The 13,341-nt window shown below is 41.0% G+C and overlaps 2 protein-coding genes across 8 annotated transcripts in view; one reads left to right on the top strand and one right to left on the bottom strand.

Annotated features, from left to right (window-relative positions):
* OXR1 (oxidation resistance 1) overlaps positions 1-1,970 on the top strand; it is a 431,839-nt gene extending 429,869 nt beyond the window's left edge. For all 7 annotated transcript variants that reach the window (XM_055129071.1, XM_055129068.1, XM_055129069.1 and 4 more), the window contains one exon: positions 111-1,970. In XM_055129071.1, the coding sequence (XP_054985046.1) occupies positions 111-246 (136 nt within the window). In that variant the 3' untranslated portion in view covers positions 247-1,970. The remainder of the gene's footprint in view (positions 1-110) is intronic.
* A 1,172-nt stretch (positions 1,971-3,142) lies between these two features.
* ABRA (actin binding Rho activating protein) lies at positions 3,143-13,092 on the bottom strand. Its single transcript, XM_004607675.2, has 2 exons — positions 12,418-13,092; positions 3,143-5,517 (listed from the first exon to the last, which is right to left on the bottom strand). Exons 1-2 carry the CDS (start codon positions 13,065-13,067, stop codon positions 5,040-5,042), a joined length of 1,128 nt encoding a protein of 375 aa, XP_004607732.2. The 5' UTR covers positions 13,068-13,092; the 3' UTR covers positions 3,143-5,039.
* Positions 13,093-13,341: the final 249 nt, after the last annotated feature.

The following is a 13,341-nucleotide window of genomic DNA, read 5'->3' as shown; positions in this document are numbered from 1 at the left end:
TTTTAGGGTATTAGTATATTGAAATGTCTCATTTGTTATTTTATAACTTCAATTATTATTACTTTATACTAAGAGACTGCTCCTAAAACTATTTATTTTATGCATTGCAGTGGAGAATTCGCCCTTTGGCTTGATGGAGATCTCTATCATGGAAGAAGTCATTCTTGTAAAACATTTGGAAATCATACACTTTCTAAAAAGGAAGATTTCTTTATTCAAGACATTGAAATCTGGGCTTTTGAATAAATATAATACTATCTTAGTAGGATAATGGCCCAAACCTGGCATGGACAAGCATTGTTTGGAAAGTCAAGAAGCAATACAATGTAACATGTCACTTGTGCTTTGAAGTTAGTTTGCATCACATTTATTGGAGCTATAATTTTGGAGTTTATATTTTAAATCATGTTTCTGTCCCTGAGTTCTTTAAGTCTAACCATAGTTTGGGTCCATGGAGTACAGTGGCTTGGATTTTGTCTGAATTTTGATCATAGTGACCACCTCATCTACAATCCATGTTATATTAGTCTCCGAATATGATGGTGCTCTTTTGTTGAATCTATTTTGGTTTGTATTTTTAAAGTATTTTTTTTACTAGGGCAGTCTAATTTGAACATTGACATAAGAGAATAGATACTGATGTATCTGTGAGGTTGATGTAAAGTAACTTGTGGACCTGCTCAGCTTAATCATGCTAATGAATGCCAAAATAATGCATACTTCATAGACCTCTGAGTTCTAATTTTAATTCACACTGCAGCATCTCTTTATTACTTTTGCAGGTATTCTCAAAATCTGAGCAAAATTCTGATAGTAAGAGACTACAATGCACATGATTTGCAGGTTTGGGCGTATGCTTTTGTAACTGAATTATCTGATTAAAAAGTTATAAAATGACAAAGGAGAATGAGAACTTGATGATTCTACTGCAATTATTACATCAAGAAAATACAATATTTACATATTTATAGTTTAGCAGGGCATTATCTTAAGTATAAAAACTACGAAACAGATGCTTATTTCTTCAAATTATTGTGTCAGATATACTGGTTTATAGTTCAGTTGTTTTAGCCTTGTTGCATACCAACTCCCAAAATATAGGTTGCTGTTCAAAGGGAAAAAAAAGTGATTTTCTTTTAGTGGTATATGTTATTAATTCTATTAGCATTTGCTCTTGTAAAAGGGCAGTGATTACAGTAGACAATATTGTAACTCTGTAGACTTGTTGAATATGCAGATTTACTGTCCAGTGACCTCAAAAAAAAAAAAAGATAGAATATACAAGTAGTTCTTATCCTCTTTTGTAGGAGATCAATAATAAGCCATTGTGGCAATAATTCAAGTTACTTTCAAAGCGTCTTGTTATGCAAAAAAAAAGAACGTGAAAATGAAAATCCTGCTGTTATATATGTGACAGTGATTTGTGCTGAAATTTCAGCTATTCCCAATAAACATTGTATATTATCTTGTAAATTAATGTTTAAAGGTAGTTTTGTTCTTATAGAAAGTGTTGATTGCCAGGTTGCTTATAGCACTTTAAATTATTCTAAAAATGAAATTATAAGCCACATACGTTGGCATAAGTAGTTATTAGTTGTAAAGCACTTGAATATATTTAGATCTTTTGAAAGTTTAAATAATTGTCTAAAGAAAGCAAAATGCTAATGGAAAAAAATCTGATGTTCTATTTAATATGCTAATGCTGAATCTATATAGAAAAACAGGGCATCATTTCCTTGTCAATGTAAAGCTCTCATTATACGTTAGTAACAGCAAATAGAATTAAATGTTTACAATATAGGGATTTGTAAATAAATACTCAGTTTCCCCTCTTTGGTCTTCCACAGCAGTATTATTGTCTTTGTGGAGTTGACTAATGATTAAAAAATTTTAAATCCTGTATTGGATTTCAGTGACAATAAGGTCAGAGTGTGGTGTATACTAAATAAAATTAAATACATAAACACAAATTTGCGTTTGGTTTTATTTAATAAATGTTTCTAAGAGTTATTTTAAGCTCACTACTACATAAAAACATGCTTCTTAAGACCTCTTTTAGTGGTAGAAGTATAAATTCAGGTAGGAGTAGCACCAGAATTTAAAAAATGGAGAACAGGGCACTTTACCTGTAGAGAAATGAATTTGATTGTTTTGGATTTTTGTGTTTGATGGTGAATGCAGACAACAAGGTAAGCCTTATGTCATCGAGATTTGTTGCATATGATGCAAAGAAATTTTGATTTTGCGTTTCGTTTCATAGAAGCAAGTAAGGAAATTTGAGTGGAGGGCTGGTATGACCCCAACTTGTACTTTAGGAAGATCCCTCTGGGAAAAAAATTTTTTGGATTAGTAGAGGGAGAAAACTAGAGACAAGAAGACTTGAAAAGTCCAGAGGCAAAAGTCATAAGAAGCTTGAGTATAAATAGTAGTAATGTGCGCCCAGAGCAAGAGCACAGCTGGTGGGTGTGTGCCCTGCACCCAGCCAACCTGGGTTTAGTCCCTGGTGTACCCCACAGAGCTCCCGGAGCCCCACCAGCAGGGATACCTTAGCACAGAGCAAGATATCATCTAACCACTCGTCCCCAAAACAAACACAAATAATAGTAATGACAAGGAAGAGCTTTAGAAATGTTAATTAGTGTAAGTTCCCTAAGAAGAAAACTTGATTCTCAGATTCAAGCAAATTGAACTTTGAATAAACTGTAAGAGTAATAGCATAAAGTGTTATTCAGAGTTGAATGTGAAGAACCTCTTTTGAAGCCTTGGAATACTAAGAGGACCCCAATTGCACTATATCGTTTTCTGTATTTTATGCCAAAAATAATAAGTTCTTGAATCAGAGATTAAGCATTACATGCAACCAAACCTTGGTTTGGTCACATCACTGCTACGGTCCCCCCAAGCATTGCCAGGAGTGACTCCAAAAATTTAAAATATATATATATGTATACAACCAAAATATATTGAATGCTATACAATAGTAGTATGAAAACAGGAACACAAAATACAAGATGACTTATTTTTATTTTGCCATGTCTTGAAAATATTGATATAGCTTCACTGATGTGATAAATATTTGTGTACATATTAAATTCTTCAGCCGCCAGGAGCTCTGCTTGGGGTGGGGAGGGAAGCTGGAGCCCATCCCCTCCGAGGGGCCCCGGGGAAGACAGCCAGGTGTTCAGGCAAGAGACTTTCTGTAGCCATGCTGGAGGCTCCTCTCTACACGTTCAGACAGGCCTCATGCATGAAGGTACCGGCAGAGGAACCCAGGTGTGTGTGATCCCATCAACGGTCAACATCCAGAGACTTAAAAGCAAGCTCTCAGAAGTGATATCTTTAGCCTACCTCTTCCTCTAGGAGAAACTGGCAATCTTTTGAGAGTTTCCTGCCCCCATGGGACAGCCTTGCAAGCTCCCCATGGTGTATTCATATGCAAAATCCAGTAACAAGCTGGATCTCATTCCCCTGACCCTGAAGAGCCCCCAGTGCAACATCGTTGGGAGGGCCAAGTTGAAATAGACTTCTAAGATCTCAGGGAAAGGACAAAATGAGATGTTACTGATTCGCCTGAGAATTCGGTGATAAACGGGATATTTTGATTGTGATTAAATTCTACTTAGAAATACTTGTTATTAATTTTTATGTGGGAAAAAATGTATAAACTCTCTTCTCCAAGAAGATATTGGAACTTTCACTTTGAAAGAGGATCATGCTTGAGAACAAAGGACATTCCATGAATGGTTTAGTCCATTTTTGAAGGCTCACCTAATTATTATGAAGTCTATTTTGACATTGGCTTTTCCTGAGTGCTATATTATTTTAGTAACTTTCATTGAATCCAGTAAGCATTCTAATATTTTATTTGGTTTTGAGAATTACATAAGACAGATCTAAGAGTAAAATTAAGAAATCATAAACCACTGTCAACTTTCTCATTGCATCAAACTTATTTTTACTTTGACAGGTTAAATATTGCTATTTTATACCTTTCATATATATATATATTTTTTTTTTCTTTTTGGGTCACACCTAGCGACGCTCGGGTGTTACTCCTGGCACTGCACTCAGGAATTACTCCTGGCAATGCTCAGGGACCATATGGAATGCTGGGAATTGAACCTGGGTCAGCCGTGTGCAAGGCAAACGCCTTACCCGCTGTGCTATTACTCCAGCCCCTACCTTTTATATATTTTAAATGGTCCAGTGGATTATGATGAGGGATATTGCAGGTTAATGTGGTCTTACTGTCATAAGATGCCTCAAATTGTTATCTAATTTACCAACAGTTTTCCTATATTTCTGCACTGAACATTCAATTTTCTTATTTCTGTTTTTATCATGCATCATTAGTGTAAGCAGTGTGACTCATTAAGGTGACAAAAATTAAACTTCTCCAAGAGAGAAGTTCTATAATGTGAAGTAGGGCTGAATTTGACACATCATCTTTCATTTCATAGTGAAGATGACCATAGCCGTCTTTTCTGGTCTTGCTTGCAAATGAGCATGTTCATGTGTGTGCCAATTTTGTAAGTGATGCTGTGATACAAATACTACTACAGAGTTAAAACTGGAGGTCGGGGGGATGGGTGGAGGCAACTGTCGGTGCCCAGAGCCCAGTTCTCAGTGAACCATGCTGGGGATGGAACCCGGGTCGGCCGCATGCAAGGCACCTTACCACTGTATTCTCTCCAGCCCCCAACATCAAGTTTCTTTATAAAAATCTCACATAACATGTTAACCTGATGTTAACAAGTCAGCAACTTGATATTTACATCAGAAGTGTATAATTATGACTAACCAAAAGATTTTTGCTTGAAAGTGTCAGTGGAGTTTTACTCTTTTATGTACAGAGGACACATTTTTCAAAAAGTCTTTTTCACAATTTGGCAAACATTCTCAGAAAGAGTGGCCAAAAGTCATTTGACATAAAATTGTTTACTAGATACTAACCGATATAGAGTGCTTTGAAACATCACTACATTAACTTTAGCGGTCAAGAGAGGATCGGGTCCACTTGGGCTTTTATTGTCCGGGGCTCACTCGAGTAGAGTAATCACCACTTGGTCATCCCGGCCTTGCCATAGCATCTCTCCTTCGAAGTCTACCAGCCCGTGCTTCCTGGCCCGCATGAGAATGCCGACCACTTTGTCTGAGATGCGAACATATCTGTCGAAGAGGTCTCCGAAAGTGACCTGGATCTTGCCATCCCGCCGGTGGCGGGCCATGGTGCGGATGATGAAGCACAGGTCCCTGATTTCTCTGTGGATGTGCTCCTCCGCCCGCTTGGCCCTTTCTGCAGTTTTGGTTCCCTCCTTAGGTCGGCCGTAGCCTTCGTCCCCTTTGTGAAGGCGGGTGGACATCGCCAGCTGATAGTCAAACTCTTCGCTGAAGGGGTTGAGCCTCTGGGACTGCATGTGCTCATCCGCCCACTGCTGCCATCTGCCTTTCAGGTTGTTCACTTCGCTGTGTTTCCGCTGGGCCTTGCAGTTGAGTTTCTCTGTATACTTGTTGGCCCTGAAGGAGAGCGTGAAGAAGCAAGACATATTAACACCCCATCTAGGTACTTCAGTTGCTTAAGGTAAGTGCACAGTCCTTTTCATTATGAAAGATTTTTTTTTTAAGTATGCAACTTTCCAATATTATTTTTAGTTTAAGTCCCAGTCTCTGGGAGTGCCAGTAGTGTTGTAAACACTATAATTAAACTATTTCACAAGAGGCTGGAGAGACAGTACAGGGGATACAGCACTTGTCTTGCACACAGCTGACACCAGTTCAATCCTCTGCACTCCATATGGTCCCAGAGCACAGGAGTAAGCCCTGATGAGAACAGCCAGAAAACGGTATTTTAATAATCAAAACGCTTTCTTATAAAGATAATGCATGTGTGTATCTTAAAGTTGCCTGTTAATAGTATTTTCAAACTAGAATCATAAGGGTATGTTAGCAGAATCCATTTCTTATAGGATTGGAATCCAGAGACAGGATTCAAACTCTGAGGCCAAGGATGATGTTCTTTCCAGTGCTGTGATGCCACTAAGGGTTCGGGTAAATGTCTGGTAAATGGGCAGACTGCCTACCAAATGGCCGTGACTTTCCCTGCCATCTAGAATGCATTTCTTCAGACAAACACTCAAACAGGATTGAAAGAAATACACCAGTATTGTCATGAGGGAAGAAGGCCTAGCTTGACAATGGGTAAAAAGACAGATGTTCTTAAAAATATTTTCCGGTCATATCTCTTATCTCCACTTCCCTAGACTTGACTCCCTAGGTCTCTTTGCCTCTGCTTGTAGAAGATGAGCCCTTAGACCAAATAAGAGCCAGATACTTATGCATTTGGCATCCTCGCCAACAGCCCACCCTTCTCCCCTGCAAGGGCCTCATGTATTGGGACTGGAGGTGTCCTCTGCTGATGCTTCTGCTCTTAACAGTCCCTCCACTCCAAACACACAGTTCCTGACTGAAAACCTCGGAAAGGGTCAGGTGTCACTCACTATGCCTCAGGACACAAAGGAGCTCTGCTCCTGGAATCTCCTTATCTGAAGCTCGGGCAGTGCCATGTGGCGAGGGAGGCCCGTGTCCACTAGATGGCGAGCGTTCGCTGGTCCACACATTCTCTTTCCAAGTCCCCCCACTTCACCTCGTTCCGATTCAATATTGAACACAAACCAGGAGCGTCGTGCTACCTGTCACTTACTGTGCTTTGTAGAAAAGCAGCATCTAAAAACAACATTCGCAGTTACGTGGTAAAAATAGGAAGATTACGCAACGCTGAGGGGAACAGAGTTATCTCCCCTCTTTGGGTCTCTGCCTTGACCTCATTATCTGAAGCCGGGCAAACTCCTTGTCACCTTGAAGCCATAGTAACCAATGACTGGCAGAATCTTTAAAGCAAGCTCTGAAGCTCAGCTTACGTGAGACTGGAACACCCTCCCCTAGAAAAAATAACTTGAGGTGAAAAAAACATGGTTCATTAGCTCATACTTTCTCTTTTAAGCATCAGCTGTTCTGTCCTTGAGTACTGATGATAATGATAATACAACCTCCCTTTAAGGAGCTTCTGGACACTTTGTATTCCTCCTTCTTTTATTTAACTACGTATGACCTCTTGTGTTGGAGGTTTTTACTTGATATTCAGCAACAAAAAAGAAAATGATAGCAAATAGCCACTGAGACATAAGAAAATAACCAGAAGTGCAAATTCGAATATAAGTACAGTTTCTAACAATGAAAAAATACATGCACCAGACTGGAGAATTTACATTTGAGTATAAAATATCCAGATGGTGGTTTACCTGCTTTATTATTTTTGTTATTTCTTTATAGAACCAAAATAGTAGTATATTCAAATTAACACTCAAGTTTCATTTTTGACTTGGGGCATTATATTTTTTTGAAAGGAGGGGGCACACCACAGTACTCAGGGATCAAATTGGGCTTCGTGCATGCAAAGCATGTGATCTGTTCATCTATGTCTCTGTCCCTAAAAGTAATTTTTTTAACTGTACATATGTGATACTTGATAGATTTTTACCCTCTAATTTTAAAGACTTAGATTCTGTGTGTTCAAACATTCTGTGTGTTATTAACACACAGAGATTAAATCTCGTTTGCTCCGAGGAAAGGAAAAATAAAGGAAAGATATTGATTTTATAAACAATTAAAAATAGGGTCATGAAAGAAATATTGATATTGTTTCTTTAAAAAAATAAAGCTTTGGGGGCTGGAGTAATAGCACAGCAGGTAGGGCGTTTGTCTTGCACACTGTCGACCCAGGTTCTATTCCTCGTCCCTCTCGGAGAGCCCGGCAAGCTACCAAGAGTATCCCACCCACATGGCAGAGCCTGGCAAGCTACCCGTAGCATATTCAATATGCCAAAAACAGTAACAACAAGTCTCACAATGGAGCTGTTATTGGAGCCCACTCGAGCAAATCGATGGAACAACGGGATGACAGTGCTACAGTGCAGATTGAATTTTAGCAAGAAAATCTAGAATTCATAGAAAGGTAAGATTTATTTAAAGTCATTAGACACACATATTTTAGACTACCAATATTTAATCTAGACACATTTCTTGAGTTTCTTCAGTGAACTTGCTTATAGTCATTCAGCAAATATTTCCCTTGTCCTACTAGTCATTATTAACTTATTTTTAATCATTATTAACTCTTCTGACAAGTTTAGGTTTCTTCCATGAAATAAATTCTGAAATTTATTGTCTGTCAACCTTCAAGTGTCGTTGTTTTGTTATATGAATGACCCAACCTCACCATGATACCAGTTGTAGCATGATAATGTTTTAGAGTAATGATTATATGGGTAACTTATAAAATATAAAATAACCCCTCCCTGCTCACCCTACCCCCAGAAAATACAAGCTCTAAAACCTATATTCCTAGCCAAGGTCAAGGTCACTGGCACAGTTAACATTCTTTAGTAGTCAGCCTTCACCTGCCATAGGCTACAAGCATGTTTGGGGGCCAGGAAGTGCATTTTTCTGCATGAAGGATGTGAATTGCTGCTGTCTATTACCCTTGCCCCAGACTCCCCTGGAAGAGGAGCATTTCTCATTGCCTAGAAATCTTTCTTGTCAGTAACGCAAAGCACTTCTGTCACCTCTCCCTTTTCTCAGGGAAGTTCTGGGGATTGTTTGCTTCTCTGCATTGCTTTGCTCTTCTCCACAGGAAGTATAACAGATCTAAAAGGAGTGTGACATCCCAGGGTCATGTTTGTCAGAAAGAGGTGATGTCTGGAGGTAGACGCTCCCTCATGTTTTCAACCAGGTTTGAGAGGCAAGCCTGTGATTTCTCTGTGAAGTCAGAATTGGGGGGAGTAAAAAGCAAAGCTTCATGCATGTGTTTGCCTGTGGTCCTTGCTAATTTAATCTAGTGGTACCCCTACACTTGGGAACCTGTTGGGAATTCCCATTAATGAAGCTGGGACGTTGGCCATTATTTGATTCCTGGAATGTGTTCTCTAATGAGAAAATGACTCTAAAGGACACAGGCTCTGATCAGCCTCAGCATCTCTGTGTCAGTTCCTTACCATACACAGGCACCTTTCTACACTATGTAATTACAGTTGTTTCTACTGAAAAGAGCTTGGAGGAGGGGATGAGTGGATGACTGGCTCTTGCAAACTAACACCATTACTGTATGGAAGAGGAACCCATTTTTCTTCATCTAAGAGAGCTGGACCAAATGAGTCATAGAGCTATAAATCTCAAGAACTAAGTATCATAAAATATAGATTCTTTTTCATAAGAAAACATGAGGGGCTGGAGCGATAGCACAGAGGGTAGGCATTTGCCTTGCACGCAGCCGACCCGGATTCAATTCCCAGCATCCCTTATGGTCCCCCAGCAGCGCCAGGAATAATTCCTGAGTGCAGAGCTAGGAGTAACCCCTGTGCACCATTGGGTGTGACCCAAAAAGCAAAAAAATAAATAAAAGAAAGAAAACATAAGAAAATTCATTGTTAGGAAATTGCACCTCCACTTGTTTACCCTACCTGGGTTTTTTTTTTTTATTAATCATTGAATATCCTTGTTCACCACAGAAGAAAACTCTTTAATGTCTCAGCCACACAGCTTTCATGGAGCTTGGGAAAGAAATAAGTGAACAGAAACTGCTTTGGGTACAGGCTTACTCAATAATGTCACATTCATTTCCCAGGCAGTATTTGAGAGTCCCATTAGACTTCTGCTGAAGCTTCCTGAGCACAGCTAGGATTACTGCTGACACTAGGAGATGCCATTGCTGCCTGCAACATTCTGGTACCCTGTGTACTCTAAGACCCAGGGATAGAAACCAAAGAAGGAGAGAAGAGGTTTCACCTTCTCCTTCCCTCCCCCACCCCCACAAGCCCAGAGCCATGTCCCTGGCATCCTGAAGGGTTAGGATCACCAGAACTGGCCCCTGCATTGTAATGGATACATCTACTCTTTTAAACAGAACCAAGGTTTAGGATTTTGCCTAAGTAACTACCAAGATTCAAGTCTGTGTCTCATTTGAAGCTTGTGGACCTCTCCATTACACTGTGAAGATGAGCCAGAGAAGGCAAATTATGTACTTCTCCATGCCTGTGCTCACTGTGATTTAGTGATTAAGGTGGTTCAGGCCCCATGGATTTGTATAATCTTGTACAAAGTCCCCCTTACTAATTTGTGTCATGTTCCCAACTAGCAAATGAAAATCATGTGGTGTGGTGAACAAGGATATTCTACGATTAATAAAAGAAATCAGGTAGGGTAAAAACGTGGATTATACCCACCCCCTGGGAGCATTGTGAGAATTAAAGGAATAAATATGAAGATTGCTTGAAGGCATGTGTTCAAGATTGGTCTCTGCCACATCTCTCTGTCTCTGGCCAATTCAAAATATACTGGTAGGGTCTTAAGTGTGCCATGTTCCTTGGGTGCTGGAGCAATCGTACAGTGGGGAGGACTTTTGCCTTGCACAAGGCCAAACTAGGTTCAATCCCCGGCATCCTATATGGTCCCTTAAGCATTGCCAAGAGAAATTCCTGAGTGCAGAGCTAGAAGTAACCCCTAAGCATTATTGGCCCCCAAACAAACCAAAAATGTGTAATCCTCCATCTTTATTCTGTTGGGTACTGTGATTTATTTTTATGGTGGACAAAGACATACCACCCTAAAGCCTGAAACCTAGAAAACTAGATTATGATCATTTGTCTTTGGGTTAAACCTGCTTTTTGGGTTATACCTGGCTTAGTGTTTAGGAATTACTGCTGATGTTAGTCATGGTGATATATGGGATGCTGCAGATCTAATCTGGGTGAGTTCCGTGCAAGGCAAGTACCCTAACTGCCATACTATCTCTCTGGCCCCAGAATAGCTATTTCTGATTATGGATTGCAACAAATACATCTTTAAGTCTGTGAGTTACTATCATTTCTGATTTTTGACACTGCATTTGAAGTCAGATATGTCTCAGCCTTGTCACAAACTTGCTAGCAAAACTTCCCTTCTTAGTTCCATGGCTTTCATCCCTAATGTAGAATAGCAGGTACCCACCTGTGACTGTGATGGTTAGAGGCACATAGACACTTATAGGACTCCACACGTATGTCGTGGGTTATGAGAGGTTTTCAACAGGCTGTGTCTATTGGATAGACAGACATGCACCCACTGAATACATGAGGAATCTTAGAAGTGTCTAAGTTTGCCATTTTTTTCTCACTTTTTCAAAACAAAGATACAAACTAAGCTCTTTCAAAGTAGGTAACTTTTCCATCGTCTCATAAAACTGGAAAAGCATACTCCACATCTATCTCATCCCAAAGGGATTCAATGAATAAGCATTCATAACAGACTTCCATCATTTAATACCATAAGGTTATGGAAATATTCTGACTTATTATAAGGCAGTAGGGTTATTGTATTGAAATAAAGTATTTGTTTCTTGTCTGAATAAGTGTATGTCTGCCTATGTTTGCTCCTAAATATTTTAGCATGTCTGTATTTGCTTCTACATGTGTATTTAGCTTCTAAATGCCTTAGGGTTGTGATATTTTAATTACTTAATGTTAGTAATAGGCCAATTTCTTTTGAAAGCTAGCAATCCAAAAGTAGTATTACATAAATAATAATGGTGTTAAGTACTTGGTACCCTTAATCTGATTCTGTTACAACAGGCTATATCCCAAATGTTATTGTTGCTATAATTTTATCGAGGAGATCAATAAACTGGGGGAAAAAAGGACCCTTTTCTGAATGTTTCAGTTAATATTTCTTTAAGGAACTTTCTAGTTTGAGGCAACCTTGTTACCTGTAGTCTGGGCAGAGCTGGAATTAGAACTTGGATTTAGATGTCTGACTTCAGAGCCTGCTCTCAAGGTAAATATCAGCCCCACATGTTTATATGGCAGAGATATCTGTGTTCCCTGGATACTGAAGATGTGAGTGTGGGGCATGGGGGAGGGTGGATGTGTTACCTGCTAATACCATACAGGGAATTGGACATTATAAAGTGGTTTGAGACAAGGGAAAACTTTCTCCAATTAGTCTGCTAACACAATCTGATTTATTTCTCTCTGCAGATAAGCCTACTTGTTATTCATTGTAAAAATGACTAAAGAATTTCTTTCCCAAAGATGAGACCACCTTCTCTTTTAGCTTCATTATTGTTGAGACTGAAACGTGTTTCATTCCAAACAGGAAGAACAAAGTAAGCAGCCTGTGGACCCACAGGTGCACGTGGGACCTTGGCCCTGCCCTTTAACCCAGGGAGGTGCCTGGGGGCTGTCCTCGAGATGCCATCTCCCCACCACCACCAACACCACACACACACACACACACACACACACACATACACACACACACACACAGAGGCAGGGCTGGCGGGGGATCTATCACTGTCTAAGCAGCTAAGGAATTCAGGGGTTCACTTACTGGGAGGGCAGCGGGCGTTTGATTCTGGCCACTGCCATCTGCTCAGCGTCCTGTTCTGCTCGCTCCTCCGTCTCCCCTCCATAGCCGCTGTCCTCTGTGTCAAGGCTGTCGCTTCTCCACGTGGGCTCATCCTCTGTTTCCAGTTCCCTCCAGCCTTTGGTGAGCCCCGAGACCAGGTTGGCACATTTCCTCCTCCGAGTTGGGGAGCCACGGCCCTGGAGGATTCTGTCGATGTCATCACTCTCTGGCTGCCCCCCATCATTCTTCTCATATCGGTGGCTGAGGTGGCCCACGTCCCCTCCTCTCTCATATGCTTTGCTGACCACTGTCTTGGTCACCTCTTTCCTTTTGATACGGGAGACTTCCGGGGCTCCCTCCAAGCTTTGTCCACCGGCCTCCGGAGAGAGAGACACCAAGATGCTCGTAGCCGTCTGCTGGGGAGCGGGATGTGTTGCTGGCTTAGGAGCTGGGACCTCATCCTGGGTGCCTCCAGGCAGCCAACCTGAGGGCTCCTGGGCTTGCCTGCTGTTGTTCTCATTGGCCCACTGCTGCCAGCCCCGGGCCAGGTTGATCACCAGCGTGGCTGTGCGTACCTTACGGAGGGCATTCTTGGCCGGACCCTCGTGTCCTTCCTTTCCTCCTGAAGCCATGCTCGCACCTCTCTGCTGAGAGCTGGGGTCCTGCCTAAGCTGTGTGGAGCAGTGGAGGAGCTGGGCTTTAAATAGCGCCAGCTTGGGGCTGGGAGGAGAGCTGGGTGACGGCGCAAACTATGCGAGGCATCTCTTGCCAAGACGCGGTGCTTTCCCCCTGACGGTGGTGTTCTTTTTTTAAACCCCAATGGCTCTAGTTTCATCTCAGCAGAGGGATGTCTCTGCTGACCAATGGCAGGGATATACACGTGGCCATTCTTGTGACTGCCGGAGT

The sequence above is a fragment of the Sorex araneus genome, chromosome 2 (genome assembly GCF_027595985.1).
Source record: "Sorex araneus isolate mSorAra2 chromosome 2, mSorAra2.pri, whole genome shotgun sequence".
NCBI lineage: Eukaryota > Metazoa > Chordata > Mammalia > Eulipotyphla > Soricidae > Sorex > Sorex araneus.
This window is presented reverse-complemented; position numbering and strand designations above follow the sequence as displayed.